Raw genomic sequence first — 13,855 nt, forward strand, 5'->3', positions numbered from 1 at the left:
TGTTGTTGAGCGAGCATTGATCCACACATGAACATGGTGGAGAGCTTCCGACTTCAGCTCGCATTGCACTTCATGCAAGTACTTGGAGCTGTTTTTGTTGCTACCGCCAGTCTACTATGATCGGATACTTGTTCCGGTGCTTTGTTCCGTGGGCTGAGGGCTGCAAGGCACCGTCTTTGCTGCTCCGGTGATGCAACGGCGCACTAACCGGTTCCTCCATGAAACTTTTCTTTCTCTTCCATACGTTCTCTCGCGACGAACCGACCCCTCGCTAAAAGAGTTAAAAGAAGTGTCAAAAAGCACACGACGGATATTTTCAGCCTGCCGTACCTGGGCCTAGCTGCCCATGGAACGTGGTTGGCTGTGGAGTCCCAACCGCCCCCTGATGCAAAAAGAGCCAAGACGCTGTCACCATATCGCAAACACTTATTATGATGTCGTAGCCCCAGACACCAGGTCGGCATCTTATGAATACCTTACATATAAGGAGCACAGGGCGACAAGGTCAGAGAATGGATAGGCTGATGGTGGCGGCTCACGGGGTTTTGGGACACCATGTTGTGCATCCAATTGCGACATCCTTCTAGTAGACTTCGTTGATGATCTATCTGGATGATTAAAATTCGACTTCCAGATGCAGAACAAAAGGCTTCTTTTGGCGGTGATGAGGTGCAGGTGCCTGGCAAGGCACGAGGGGGTAGCCAGTGGTAACCGAACAAATTGGCGGGCCATAGCACCCCTTGGACCGCCCTGTGCCGCAGACACAGGAGGGCCAGTGCTCAGCTAATCTACCGGTTTCCACAGGAATGTGAATTTGCTGCTCCAACCTCTTTGACAAGTATCAACACTGCTATAGTATCTGTTCCCTTTCTTCACTCAGATATCTCTCGATCCCCAGGCCGTCTTGTTGCAGTCCTGCCCTTGTCGTTTCTGCCATCTTGTACCTCCTCGACAGCGCACCAGGCACACACAGGCGTTTCATCCAGAATCTTGCTTGGTTGTCCCTTCTTCCTGTTTAACGGCAGCGCTTAGGCGCCTTGCGGTCTTAGGGGACCCCATCCAGCCGAACCAGGCAGACCTCAAATCTCTGACCTTCCGCCAGTCCCACCCTCGACCACCAGATCTGTACCGAACTGCCTGCGTGCATGCAACCCGGCAACATGATGTCGTCGCCGTTGAAGATACATCCCGAGGAGGTTGCGGGCAAGGTGCTCAAGAGGGCTGAAATCAGCAAGGTATGTTCTAAGTACCCGGAAAGCGGCCTCCCTCCCTAGGTAGCTGACGGTGAGAAACTCAGATGGCCAGGAGACTGCAGAACCGCCTCGCTCTTGCCCAATTCAAAACGAAGCATGGGCTCGAAGACCTGACCCTCGATAAGATCGAGCCTAGGTTCGAGGACAGGATACGGCGCAACCGCTATCCCGACGGTGATATCTTGTCCGACTCCTCTTCAAGCGCGTCCGACCTCCCGTACCCCTCGAGAACATTGATGAGCTCCCCGCTCAAGGCGCCCATCTTTTCCGATGCTATCATGTCCAGCAATGGCAGCACCGGTCACCGAAAGCGCACATATGTCGCATCTTTTGATCACACCATGTCGAGTCCAAGCAAACGCTTTCGCCAGTCCCCCACCGCCCACAGATCCTTCAGCCACCCCCTGTGGAAAGACTCTGAACACCAGCTCACTCAGTCATCACCCATGAAACCGAAGCGACAGCAACACTTCACCACCTCGGCCGGTCCCGATCTGTCGTTTTATGCAGGCTCCAAACAAATCAGCGACGTTTACGTTTCTACAAACTATGCCGCCAATTCCGATGACGATGATGACCTCCCCATCCAATCCTTCCAGGCCAGAAACAGCATCCGCATATCACCACCCCGAACCCCACCAATGCGCAGCCGCAGCCTCATGAAGAAGCCCAGAGACAGGCAATCAGCAGCGGACAATGACAATGCGGTGAACAACAAGACGGGCCAGGAAGGTGCCGACCTCTTGTTGTACCTCGCCGCCTCGCCCTCCCCGGCTCAACCCCGAACCAACAATCGGCTGATGGAACCCCCTTCCACTCCACCACCAAAGAAGAACAACTTGGCGCTTCCATCCTCGATGATGACCACCCCGGGCGGAGGCAACCCCTTCCCCGCCACACCCGGCATGAACGCCTTCAACTTTGAAGACTTTGTGCACATGACGCCGAGCCCGGCGCAAAAGCCGTGGAAGACTCCGCTCGGAATGGGCGGCAGGACGCCGGCGAGTGTGGCGAGGAGAAGGCTTACGTTTGATGATACGACTGCTTGAGACACATTTGGGCCTCTAATGCTGGTGTTTATGTCCTTTTTTTTCCTTGTTGGTTTTTTCTTGATACCCTACTTTGCATCGACAAATTTGACCTGAATTTTTATTTATAAACAAATCACCCTTGTTTATCACGGCCCCCCCTTCCCCCCCTTTTTTCTTTTGGCTTGTCGTTTTTGAGCAAAGCAATGGAGTTTAGGGAGTTGGGATGCCTTTGGGCTTTCTGTTTTGTTTTTATTTTTATTTTTATATCATGTCGTTACACTCTCAACCACCAAGAATAACAAACGCAAACAAATCTTGATCGGCAAAGTTTTTAATTATTACCCTTCGACCTCAACGCACTTTTACACACAAGTTTCTGCTTTTCTTTTGCTGCGCTTTTTTTTTTTTCCATTTTTTTAGGGAAATGATGGGATGGATGTATGGATGGGACAGAGGATTGATTCAAGGAGACTGGGAAAGAGAAATGATGGGGTTTTGGTGCATGAATGGCTGGTTGGCTTGGTTGGTTGGCTTGGTGAATGTTTTGTTGTATGTAGGGGAGTTGTAGCAGTGTGAATTTTGGGTTTGGAGCTAGGCTGGCTAGTGGTAGTGTGCACGTGTTGTCTGTGTGTATGTGCGTGAATGTTGTTTGTATGTACAAATGTGTGTGCTCACATAGGCGGGAATCGAATTGAACTTGAAAGAGCATCTCTGAGCTTGATTTGCACCATTTGCGATGAACCAGTGAACGAAGAAAAAAGACGCGTTCACAGGAGCGCTTTTTTTTTTCTTTCAGCTTCCTGCGCGTGTTTGACTCGCGTTTTCACACGGCATTTTCGCACCCATGAGACCCCTGCAGCGTGAACTTTCGTGACTTGGATGTGCAAGAGATGGGGTGGGTCGTGACGAGGGGTTAAAGTGCTTTTGGACCAATCATCTTACACCTTTGCACACACTCTTCTTCCAGAGGTGCATAATGTTTGGAATGGACAGGAACAAGGACAGCCAGTGACAATCAACTACCATCCTATTTTTATATACCCCATAACTTTTGATTCCCAGTCATGAACAGTAAAAAGCTCGAATCATAAGGGTATCCATTATCCTAGGAGGAGTAGGCTGTGTGGCACGCTATATCCCACCCACTTGACGATGACACCAAACACCGGTTGGCTATGCACACCTGTCAACGATGCTGACCCAATGAACTTGGCATATTCCTGTAGCTTAATCGCTGTCCTCATCATCCTCATCCTCATCACTATCCTCCTCATCCGCCTCCTCCAGCCAATCCACCAAAACCTTGCACCTCTCCTTGACAGTGGTCATCGTGTCACCCTCGGCAGCTCTCCTATCAGCCCACCAAGCGAGAATACCATCCTCCTCAAGCACATCCAAGGTGTAAAGCTGCTGAAGCAAAGCAGCAAGGAGTGTCCCAGCTCTACTAGGCTCAAGTCCCCTAACGCTCACCAGCCCCTTTTGCAGCGCAAGCGCAAACTCGGTTTGCTGCTTGACATCGTCACCACCAACACCGACATCCTTGATGAACTTGACGGCCCCGTTCTTGTCTTTGAGAACTCTCTCGGCAGCCTTGGCTGGTTCCAGACCACCATGCTCTGGGGTCAACATCTCGGCCGCACGCTTGGTAAACGCAACGGCAATAGCGCGGCGCATGGAGCTGTCTGAAGCGTTGTTAGCCAACCTAAGACCCATGAACTCCAGCTTGGCCGAGTCAAAGTCTGCATTGTCATCCCCCCGAAGAGCATCCACCAAGCCATTGACTGCATCACCGTGGAAGGCATCAGGTTTGGAGGCATCGTCAGAGGTAAATGATGACAGGCGCTCCCTCTGCCCATCACCAGCATGCAAGTATCCAGCATGCTCGTCATCCTCATCTGAGTCATAGTCGTCCTCTGACGCGAGCGTAGAGACGGATAATGTGGAGATGTTGAGGCCCTCAAGTGAGTAGATGAGGTTGTTTTGTAGCTGGGCTGGGTCTCCATCACCCTCATCATCAGAATCCGAATCTGAGTCGTCTGCCGTGACGCTGTAGACGGTACCCTTTCCACCCGGCCCCACAAGAGAAGCGTCGTTCTCAACGGGCTGACCGTTATCCGTCTTGGCGGAAATCCGCGCTGGTGGCTTTGTTGGCAGCCTGACATCTCTATCGATCTCCACATTATAGGAAATCAGGGACCCCTCTGGGATTTGCGCATTCGCCCCTATCTTGACACCGCCTGCCAATATCGAGTGCGTAATGACGGCACCATCCTCAATGGTGGAATCATCAAAGATGTAGCTGTCCTTGATCTTGACATTCTTGCCAACCTGACACCTCCTCCCAACAACGCTGCCCGAGATAACGCTCCCAGCCTTGATGGATGTGTCCTTCCCAATGGCCGACTGTAACACCTTGCTCCCTCTTTCTACCAATACGCCCGACTCGACGAAAGAGTTGTTCTTGACCTTCTGGTATGATTGGTCGTGCATGAGGTTGCTGTCTGGCGCAAAGGGGAGCACCCATCGCTCGAGAATATCCTTGCTGATGCAATCGTACATCTGCAGGTTGCTGGCGCGGGCCGCATACCCGTCCTCGAAGATCTCAGTGTAGATCAACTTGCCGTTTAGTTCCCAATCCTTCAGCACACCATGCAAAAAGTTTTTCCTCGGCAGCTCATAATCGAAACTCTCAGACCACAAGGCCAAGACATCGGGTGTGCAAATATCGATACCGCAGTCGATAAGGTCGCTTCGTAATTCGAAAGATCCGTGCTTGAATACTGAAGGGTCCAAAAGTAGTCGTCGGTCCTTCATTAATGGGTGGATCTCATCGTACTGCAAGCACCTGCCGTCTGTGTCATCGATAACAAAGACAGGCGTGATACCTCGAGCTTTGGCGGCTCTGTGAGGTTCCTCTCCAACGGAGCGCAAAACAACTGTCATGCAGGCATCGCGGTTCGCTTCCCTTCTCGCTCTGTGCTTGGCCAGGATGCCATCTAGCTGGATGTTGGCGACCAGGTCACCATGGACGAGAATGAAGTCGCCCGAGATCAAACTACGCTTGTCCAGGTCGCGAAGAAAGTCGCCGACTGAGGTGGCGTCGGATACTCGGATGAACTCAAGGGAGGAGAAGGGGGAGATGGCGCTGTTGGGGCTCCATCGTGTGGACTCGTGGATGTATTGCTCGATGTCTTCGGAGTGTGTGCCACAGTATATAAAGACCTCCTGTACGCCGTTCGAGGCAAGGAATTCGAGGGTATACTCGATGACTGGGATGTTGACCAAGGGGAGAAGACACTATGGATGGGATCAGTCATTGAGAATTCAATATGGTCGATTTGTAGCTGGGGGGTATACCCTAGGCTTATCCAGAGTGAATGGTCTGAATCTGTCTTGGAAGTAATCGGCAATGATCACAGCCTGGAGGGCATCCTCTCTCTTGTCATCGCCGCCAGCCTTGGCAGGCTTCTTGCCCTTGCCGGTGGCGCCCTTACCACCTTGTTTGGACATGTGGATTTTGGTTATCTTTCTGGTCAGTGACTGTGGTGAGTGCGATTGCCAGGGGTAGCTCAAGTTGTGGATGGTAGCGCCTCGGTTTGGGCAACACAATGACGGAAACGGCCAGAGAATGAAATAGCTGTGCAAACTGACGTGTGAGTCAATCAATGCCCCCCCAATTCTCGAAACTTTAGAAGGTGGGACACCTCATGTGGGGCGCGGGGTAAATGTGGCTTGCAAGGCTGAGGGACGAGGCTCCGCCTTGGAAAGTAAACCGGAGTTGATATCAGATGGGAAGAGGCACATCAACCGTGAATTTAATAATTTGGGTGCTGGAATAGATGTAATTTTTTTATTCTACTTACAAGCTAATTCTTTTCAATTCATAATCACAAACACTGCTGGCATCCGTCTATCTCCTTCCAAGGAAGTCATTCAGCCTTTCTCACAAGTCCTGTTGGATATCTCTGTCCAGATTCTCTACCATATCTCCACGATGATGCAGGCACCATCAGTTGAATCTATTCATGAGCATGACTTTCTAGTTCTCTCCATCAAGTTTTGATCTCGGAGCACGAATACAACAGCTCCTCGCCAAGGCCGTGATTACACGAACCATGCGGTGCACCGTGCGCTGCCGACACAGCATGACAGGGGTTGATATTGCGGCGCCAGGAATGGGCCGGGCTAGAACGTCTTGTGGAACAGAAAACCGGACCATATTTTCTTACGCTATCATCAAGTACCAAAGAACGAAATGTCCGTGAATTTCGTATTATTACACTTTGCTTTTAGCTGAAGCTTTGCTGTTGGCAATTTGGTTCAGTAGAGAATGTGAAAAGGTATTCAAACCAGACTCCAAGGCTGTACGTGAGTGTGGCTGAAAACCTTCATACCACCAGATATCGTTGTCAAGGACGATGAAACCCTCAAATTTGGGGGAAACGTCATTACAATACAGTGCAGTACTTACTCCTGGTAGATGGAGATGGGCCGAACAGAAGGGAGCACCCGCTGTTAGTTCCCAAGGAGTTTGAACGGTTGGGACCCGCCTGATCTCACGATCAGATATCCATGGAGGGATGAACGGATAGCGAACCTTCATGTGGGACAGGCGTTGATTTGCCATGAAGTCGGCCTTGATAAGATCTTACTTTGCTGTAAGGTGGGCTGATTGTGCGGTGGCTTGCCATACTTCAAGACGCACGCAGGCTGTCCAGTATTCCTCAGAAGCCCACAGGCTTCCCTCCTCCAGAAGCACATATCGCCATATCATTGAAGTCGTCTGATAACCCACACTCATAGTGATATCCTTCAGCGGCCTTCAAGACCTCCAGTTGGTGATCACAGCGGCGCATCAGTGCCGGTGTTACCGTTGCAACCCTTCTCGTGACGTCTGAAATACACTAAGAGAGTCTAGAACCCTAGCCCAAGCCGCCCAGCAAGGGCCAGAACTCTATGGATCGCGGAAGCAAGCCCAAGCTTATGTACCCAGCCGCCGTTATCAGGAAGTTCCAGTGTTTTTCCTCTGGACGCCCAGCACTGCCGCCATGCGCTATGGCTGTCCGGGGGCAGGGAACAAGGGGACAACAAGCACAGATGATAAACCTAAAAACCTCAACCTCGAACCTATCCCGTCTGCTAAAAAGCCACGAAGGATCCTCCTGTCTCGGACAGGTGAACCCGTCAAGAAGCACACAGCCAACGGCCCGATTGTATCGTTGAGTTTCTCCCCTCTGCTTGGTTGCCCTGTTGCTGTTCCCTCACTTTTTCAGCCCTCCACCGCCTCATCGTACCATGTGTCCATCCATCACACGAACAAGTGAGGAAGTAGATACCGAGGTGGTCTTTATTGTCCTACCAAAACGCTTGGCCTGCCTTACCTCCGACCATCTGCAGGTGATGTTATTTATAATAGGAAGCAGCAGCAGCGAAGGCAAAATGCGAGGCCAGCACACGAGGAGACCACCACCACTACCTACCCCCTCTCATGCAAGCAATGTCTCGCACCTGCGTGGGAAAGCAAACACCCTCCCTCCTCCTCCTTCTCCTCACCGTCCAGCCAGCAACAAAAGATTCCCCATTCTCCGCTTCCTCACATTCCCATCCGTTTTCATCAGTGGAAAGTTTTTGTTTCACTGGCATCATCAGGCCCGTCGGCTCTTCCCTAGCGGCTGTCTCAGCCAGCCAGCCGCTTTCAAACTATCGATGGGAAAAACTACCGCCGACTACCAACAACCGGGAGAGAAAGAAAGCAACAAACCAACCAACTCATCTCACTCAGTGTGTAGTGTGTGTGTGCCGGCAATCACGGGCCTCCGAGTGGGAGATGGTCCAGACCATTCCATCGTAATGGCCTGTTTTGTTGTTCCGTCTCTTCCGCCCGCCGTTGGGGAACTTTCTGGCAGTAGGGGTAGGTAAAGTAAGGAAGGATCGACTTATATTATTGTGTTCTAGACTCCGCCCCCCCCCGGTTACCTTTAACTACTACACTACCACCATGTTTCATCTTCTTAGCGTCCCCCCTCTTTGCTTTGTTTGTTTGCCATTTCTTGTTGGCGCTGATATACACATAGTATTCCTCATTCTCACACTTTTCAAATCACACACACACACAAACCATTTCTCGCTTTTCAAACAAGCAGCTCGTTTCTCAGTTTTCTCTCATCCGAAACCTTTCTCTTTTTTGAATTATATTTTCGTTTCCTCCCCTAGCCCAAACCCTATGAGCTTGAATAGTTTCAAGAGAGACTTATATAACACCCCCAACAACCCAAACCACACATTGACCCCGTGGTTGACCACCCATATACCCAAAAAATAATCCGTTGCCTTGTATACAGAAAAGAAAACATTTAGGTGCCCCACCCCCCATCCTCCCCCAAAACCATTCTCTAGATAACCCTCACAATACACACTCACATGCAGGCCACGACGGACCGAAAAGACACATTACGACAGCATCAAAGCGCCGATAGACGAACCCCCGAACCACCTTATCTTTTACCCAACATACCCCCCTTGACCAGGGCCATACAACCTCTGCCTCTTCTCCGGCCGATCATCCCCCGCACCTCCTCCCATCCCTCCCATCTCGGGCAGTCTCGTCACCGGCCCTGGCCCAGCCTGCATGTACCCCGCATACTGCTGCTGCTGCTGCTGTCCCGGCCCCGGCCCCCTCTGCGAACCCCCCGGGGTCAGCACCATCCCGCCCACCCCTTGCCCGCTCCCAACAGCGTTCATATACCCGCCTTGATCCAGCCGGGGGCTAGCATGCTGCTGCTGCTGCTGGACCTGCTGCTGCTGGGCCTGCTGCTGTTGAACCTGCTGCATGGTCGTGCCGGGGGAGTGCCACGACGCGGTCGTCGAAGGAGACGGTATGGGTGTCTGCTCGTACTTGACCTGGACCTGGGCAGCCTGGTTGATGGCAGCTTGCATCGAGGCTGCCATGTTGGCGTTGGCGTAGCCGCCTGTCGGGGGGCCCGGGCCGCCGGCGGTTTGCTGCCCTCCTCCGCCGTTGCCGGCCGAGGTGGGGTCGTTAGGATCGTTGAGCACGCCGGCCGATTGGGGGTCTTTGAGCATGCGGGTGAGGTGCTTTTTGAGGATGCGGACCATGCCATCTCTTGTGAAGGGCTTGGCTAGGACGTCGTTCATTCCTGGTGGCAAAGACATTAGGACCTGGGGTAAGTATATGTGGAAGAGAAGGCAACTTACCGAACTGGAAATAGGTCTGGATATCTTCTTGTCGAATGTTGGATGTCATGGCGATGATGGGGATTTGCGGCGTCACCATCCGGATCATGGCCGTGGCGGAAACGCCGTCTAGGTTGGGCATGATGATGTCCATAAAGACGAGGTCGAACCGGTCAGCATCCGTGTTAATCTTTTCGACAGCCTCGAGGCCGTCACGCTACAAGGAAGGCAAGAAAACACGTTAGCCACGTTTTCCGGGCATCGAATTCCCGGAGGCGGACTTACAGCAGTCTCGACACTACAATCCATATTCGTCAGGAACTTGGACCCGATCCTTGCGCACGTCTTGTCGTCCTCTACCAACAAAATCTGCGGCTTCTTTCCTCTCCACAGTGAGCCGTTCTGCTCCTTGCCCGGTGGAGGTGAGATTTGCGATGGCGCCTCGGTCATCACATTAGGGTTACTGAGCGGTCGGCTGTATGGGATATTGTGGATGTGGTCGGCGTGGAATGGATCGATACCCTGTGTTTGGCCCACAGGATACACAAGATGTCTTGGATCGCTGAAGGGATCGTGCACAACGTTCATCGAGGTCTGGGGACCGGCGTGGGTGAACATGACGGAGGAACCTGCGCTCTCGGCCGGGGAGCCGTTTTGGTGGTAGGCCATGGACAACCTTTCGAGTTCGCGGTCGGCCTGAGAGTCGGGAGATACCCCGTTAAGGATCTCACGCGCACGTCGCAGTTCCGGAGCTGGCTCGTCGGTCCCGTCTGGCAGCAGTCCCAAGGTTCCCTGGTGATAGTTGGTGCCGGAGTGGCTCGAGTGGGAAGACTGGGCTGAATGGCGGCTGTTGCGTCGTCTGTCCTCCATGTTGTTGAGGTGTGATATCAGCTCGTTGGACGCCTGACTTTGGGCGCGGAGCATCTTTTGCAAACTCAGAACCTCAGCGACGAGCAGCCGGTTCGTGCGATCGAGTTCAAGGTACTGCTCTTGCAAGGTTTGTATCTGAACATTGGTGGCATTCAGGGATTCGCTAAGGACCACGATCTGCTGCGATGCTGGGAACGCATCTTCTGTTGGAGGTGGTTTTCGGGGCGCCGGCGCTTTCCTCCGGATGTTGTCCAGTTGGTCTTTTCTGTCTGCCCGAAACTCGGGATGCTTGAATTCCCAGGCCTTTTTTCGAGAAGAAATTCATCGTCAGTCCATGCGCGCGCAAGAGGTAAGAAGGTAGAGACGGGAGAGAATGTCAAACATACATCCCGGCCATATGGCGCCTCGCCACTCTCTTCGTTGTGCCTAACTTTGTGGAAGTCGTACTTGTTTAGTTGGCGCACGAAACTCGCAAAATTGCTGTGTTTGAAATGTTTGGGGAGGATTGTTTTCGTGAATTTCTCGTTCTGTTCATGCCGAATGTCAATGTCTATTTCTCGATCCAGCGCTGGAGACGACGCAGCATACCTCCAACACCACAAAACTGTCGCCTTCGGGACTCCATCGTACTACCGAGTTGTAAGAGGGATCCTCGAGCATTCTGCGACGTCATCGTAAGCTTTCGTCCTGGATCTCGGGTTTGAAGAGGTTCATTGGCTACATACTTGTAGAGTTTGCGCACCTGGAGGACGGAGAGCTATGTTAACAACTGGTAAACCGGCTTGCGACAAAGGGAATAGGGGCAGCTGGCTGCAGAAAGGGAGCTCACTTACAAAGTCGCTGGAGTTATTCCCAGGCTGGGCGGCGGCGGGAGCCCCCGAGTCACTATCTGGTGGCGGCATGATCGCGATGTAGGTAACAGCGTCCTTCCGAGATTTCGAGGATTGGGTAGGAGACGCGATTCCGTAGAGTGGTCTCGAACACACACACAGCTACACACGCCTAACACACCACACACACACGCACACGCACACACACACGCACCCACGATAACAACGGGGGGTGTGGTGTGTGCTGCGATAAGGCCTGGAACCTTTAGGTATGTAAGTAGCTAGCAAGTAAGTTGGTAGCACCAGTATAAGGGAATAAAACACAGATGCCCACCCCCTATGCCAAAAGCAAAAGCCCAGCAAGCAAGCAATTGCGCAAAACTGGGAATAACGGATAAGGTTTCGGGTGTTGGATAAGGTAGGTAGGATTCCAAGGGATCCAAAAAGAGAGAGCTCGAGTGTCCAACCTCGCCCCGAAAAAGCACACACGCTCCCAAGTTCCAGTCTTCTTTCTCTCGAGCCTTCTCCACTGGGGGAACCTTGGTGCTGGGGAGGGGGGAAATCGTAAAAGGGCGAAATGCAGCGGTTTTCCCTGTTGTCCGGACCTGCGCCTTTCGTTTTTTTTTCTTTTGTTTCGTTCCCACTTTTCGTTCGCAGTCCTTTCGGTATCATAGGTTGGCCGGACGCGGTCGAGTCGGCGGGCCGTCCGTCTCCTCACGACGTAATGTTCTGATGGCTTGTCCAACTGCTTGGGCCGCTTGTTCCAGAAGGAGGAGTGGGGAGTATTAAGGCAATAACAAAAAAAGAGGGATCTCGCCCACTTCCCCCTCTCACGTCGTCAGTGTGTGCAGATGTACTCTGTAGAAATAAATAAATGTTGCTTTAAATAGGAGCCCCGACTGACAGTGGGAAAGACCACAACTGCAGGAGGCGATTGCGGAGAAAGCGACAAGGAAAAGGGTCTTGCGTAGCGTAGGCCCTGATTGAGTGGGTTCGAAAACCGGGTAGCAAGGGGTTTTAACGGCGTTATGATTGGGGTTGGGAAATTTGGCGATTCTCAAAAACATGGGAATTCTCCAAAATCTTTCGCTTTTCGCGGTGCCGGAGAGAGCCAAGAGACTGGCACCTCACCCTTTTACCGGCGGCGAGGGTGAAGGCCGAGGGGGGGGGGGGCAGAAGCAGATGTGACGGGGGTGTCAGGAGAGACGTCATTCAGTCACCTTCGAAAAGGAGATCCCCGAAATGGATTCACTTGCTTGCGGTGAGATGCAAGATGTTTCCTCTCATCAACCGATGAAAGACCACGGCCGGTGGAATGCAGCAGCAGGGCGGGGCCGTGGTGTAGTGGAGGTGCAGGTCCAATATCGGAGGATGGTGATGATCAGCGAAGCACCTGTAGCCCCAGGTGTGCATTCACCGCATTATCTTTCGCACCCAGTCACCCAGTGCCCCCATTGTTGATATGTCGTTCAGACGAGTGCGATGCGGGGGGGCTTGTCGCTTTTAGGGACAGGCGTCGATCTCGTGCTGGTGGCGTTCCTTCTGCTTGTGAGACTGGGGTCTGACCCCTGGAGCATCATCACTGGGCGCCGCAGCCCAGCACCTGAGCAGCAAAAGTCGTCGCGCCGTCACCAGTTTCCATTTTTGCAACGCTGGAGGCACATTTCCTGGCTCACGAGAGCAAAGCGCCAACTGCCCAACTGCCACGCTGCACCGAGGGTCCTGAGCCCAAGGAACTGCTGTGGTATATGCCTAAGCCCCCGCTAGGACAACTAGACAAAACAAACTATCAAACTCGAATCACTCCACATGCTATTTTCCAGTGCAGTGGCAAGAGAATGCCAAAGCACACTTTGACAGACGTCAAAGCTCTTCCATCGGACCATTGATATTGGATTGTGCCGGAAGACCGAATCGATGCAAGATAGGTTAGTTCACATCGATATGCCACCCCCTGAGCCTCAGAGCTCTCTGGAAACTCATTTATATCTCTCCAATTGCTTCATACCTAGGACTAATAGATATTGTGGTCTTTCAAGTTTTAAACACCACCACACAGAGCCTTGTTTCAGCCTGAAGACGAGACCCCCTGGTGGAGTTCACACCTCGCTAACCACACTTCTCAACCAACTTTTTCAACTCTCTTTCCAACAGTCAAAACTCTTACTGGCAACCCACCCCCAACATCCGAGCTTCTCTCCCTTCAAACCCCCCATCTCCACCAACTTTGTCTTGTCCCAAGTCACTCGTGCCGATACCCGAGCTTCCAAGCCTTGGTAGAAGGGACCTTCCATGGAAATAGGCGGCACCTGGACCCCAACTCGGGCAACGATCGACACCGGCACGTTGCGGTTCATGCCAGCACATGTTCCGCTACTTTTTTTCCTTCGCTGTTTCTTTTCTTTGACGGTATGCCGTAAGGAATAATGTATACAAGGACACCTGGGGCTGTTATACTAGTGTACCACTCCCTCGGGCCGCCTGCCGAAAAAGATTTTGATATTGGCTAGGAGGACCTGGCTGGAGACAAGAGTACACTATACTTCCAAACACGAGCTGCTAGCACTAACTCCCTGCCTATGGCAACCAGCTCGTCCTCAAATCTCCTGATCCCAATGTCAGGCCATGGTACAGAATATGCAACCGAGGAATGCGCACTTGGTTATTTACAGCCCCCTTT

The 13,855-nt window shown here is 52.4% G+C and overlaps 3 protein-coding genes across 3 annotated transcripts; 1 reads left to right on the plus strand and 2 right to left on the minus strand.

The window, feature by feature from the left end:
* Nucleotides 1-224: 224 nt before the first annotated feature.
* On the plus strand, nucleotides 225-3,038 carry QC761_505890 (uncharacterized protein). The gene is made up of 2 exons (XM_062879809.1): nucleotides 225-1,235; nucleotides 1,298-3,038. Exons 1-2 carry the CDS (start codon nucleotides 1,146-1,148, stop codon nucleotides 2,300-2,302), a joined length of 1,095 nt encoding a protein of 364 aa, XP_062730981.1. The 5' UTR covers nucleotides 225-1,145; the 3' UTR covers nucleotides 2,303-3,038.
* Nucleotides 3,039-3,332: 294 nt separating this feature from the next.
* Nucleotides 3,333-6,466, minus strand: GCD6 (translation initiation factor eIF-2B epsilon subunit, GEF). Its single transcript, XM_062879810.1, has 3 exons — nucleotides 6,148-6,466; nucleotides 5,642-5,921; nucleotides 3,333-5,581 (listed from the first exon to the last, which is right to left on the minus strand). Exons 2-3 carry the CDS (start codon nucleotides 5,792-5,794, stop codon nucleotides 3,512-3,514), a joined length of 2,223 nt encoding a protein of 740 aa, XP_062730982.1. The 5' UTR covers nucleotides 5,795-5,921; nucleotides 6,148-6,466; the 3' UTR covers nucleotides 3,333-3,511.
* Nucleotides 6,467-8,785: 2,319 nt separating this feature from the next.
* SKN7 (kinase-regulated stress-responsive transcription factor skn7) lies at nucleotides 8,786-12,630 on the minus strand (the record flags this gene model as incomplete). Its single annotated transcript, XM_062879811.1, is given in 7 exon segments — nucleotides 8,786-9,091; nucleotides 9,107-9,438; nucleotides 9,497-9,692; nucleotides 9,761-10,648; nucleotides 10,732-10,866; nucleotides 10,934-11,087; nucleotides 11,179-12,630. The coding sequence occupies 6 exon segments, from the start codon at nucleotides 11,003-11,005 to the stop codon at nucleotides 8,786-8,788; spliced, it is 1,929 nt and encodes a 642-aa protein (XP_062730983.1). The 5' UTR covers nucleotides 11,006-11,087; nucleotides 11,179-12,630.
* Between the last annotated feature and the right edge of the window lie 1,225 nt (nucleotides 12,631-13,855).

This window comes from Podospora bellae-mahoneyi, chromosome 5 (genome assembly GCF_035222275.1).
Source record: "Podospora bellae-mahoneyi strain CBS 112042 chromosome 5, whole genome shotgun sequence".
Classification (NCBI taxonomy): Eukaryota; Fungi; Ascomycota; class Sordariomycetes; order Sordariales; family Podosporaceae; genus Podospora; species Podospora bellae-mahoneyi.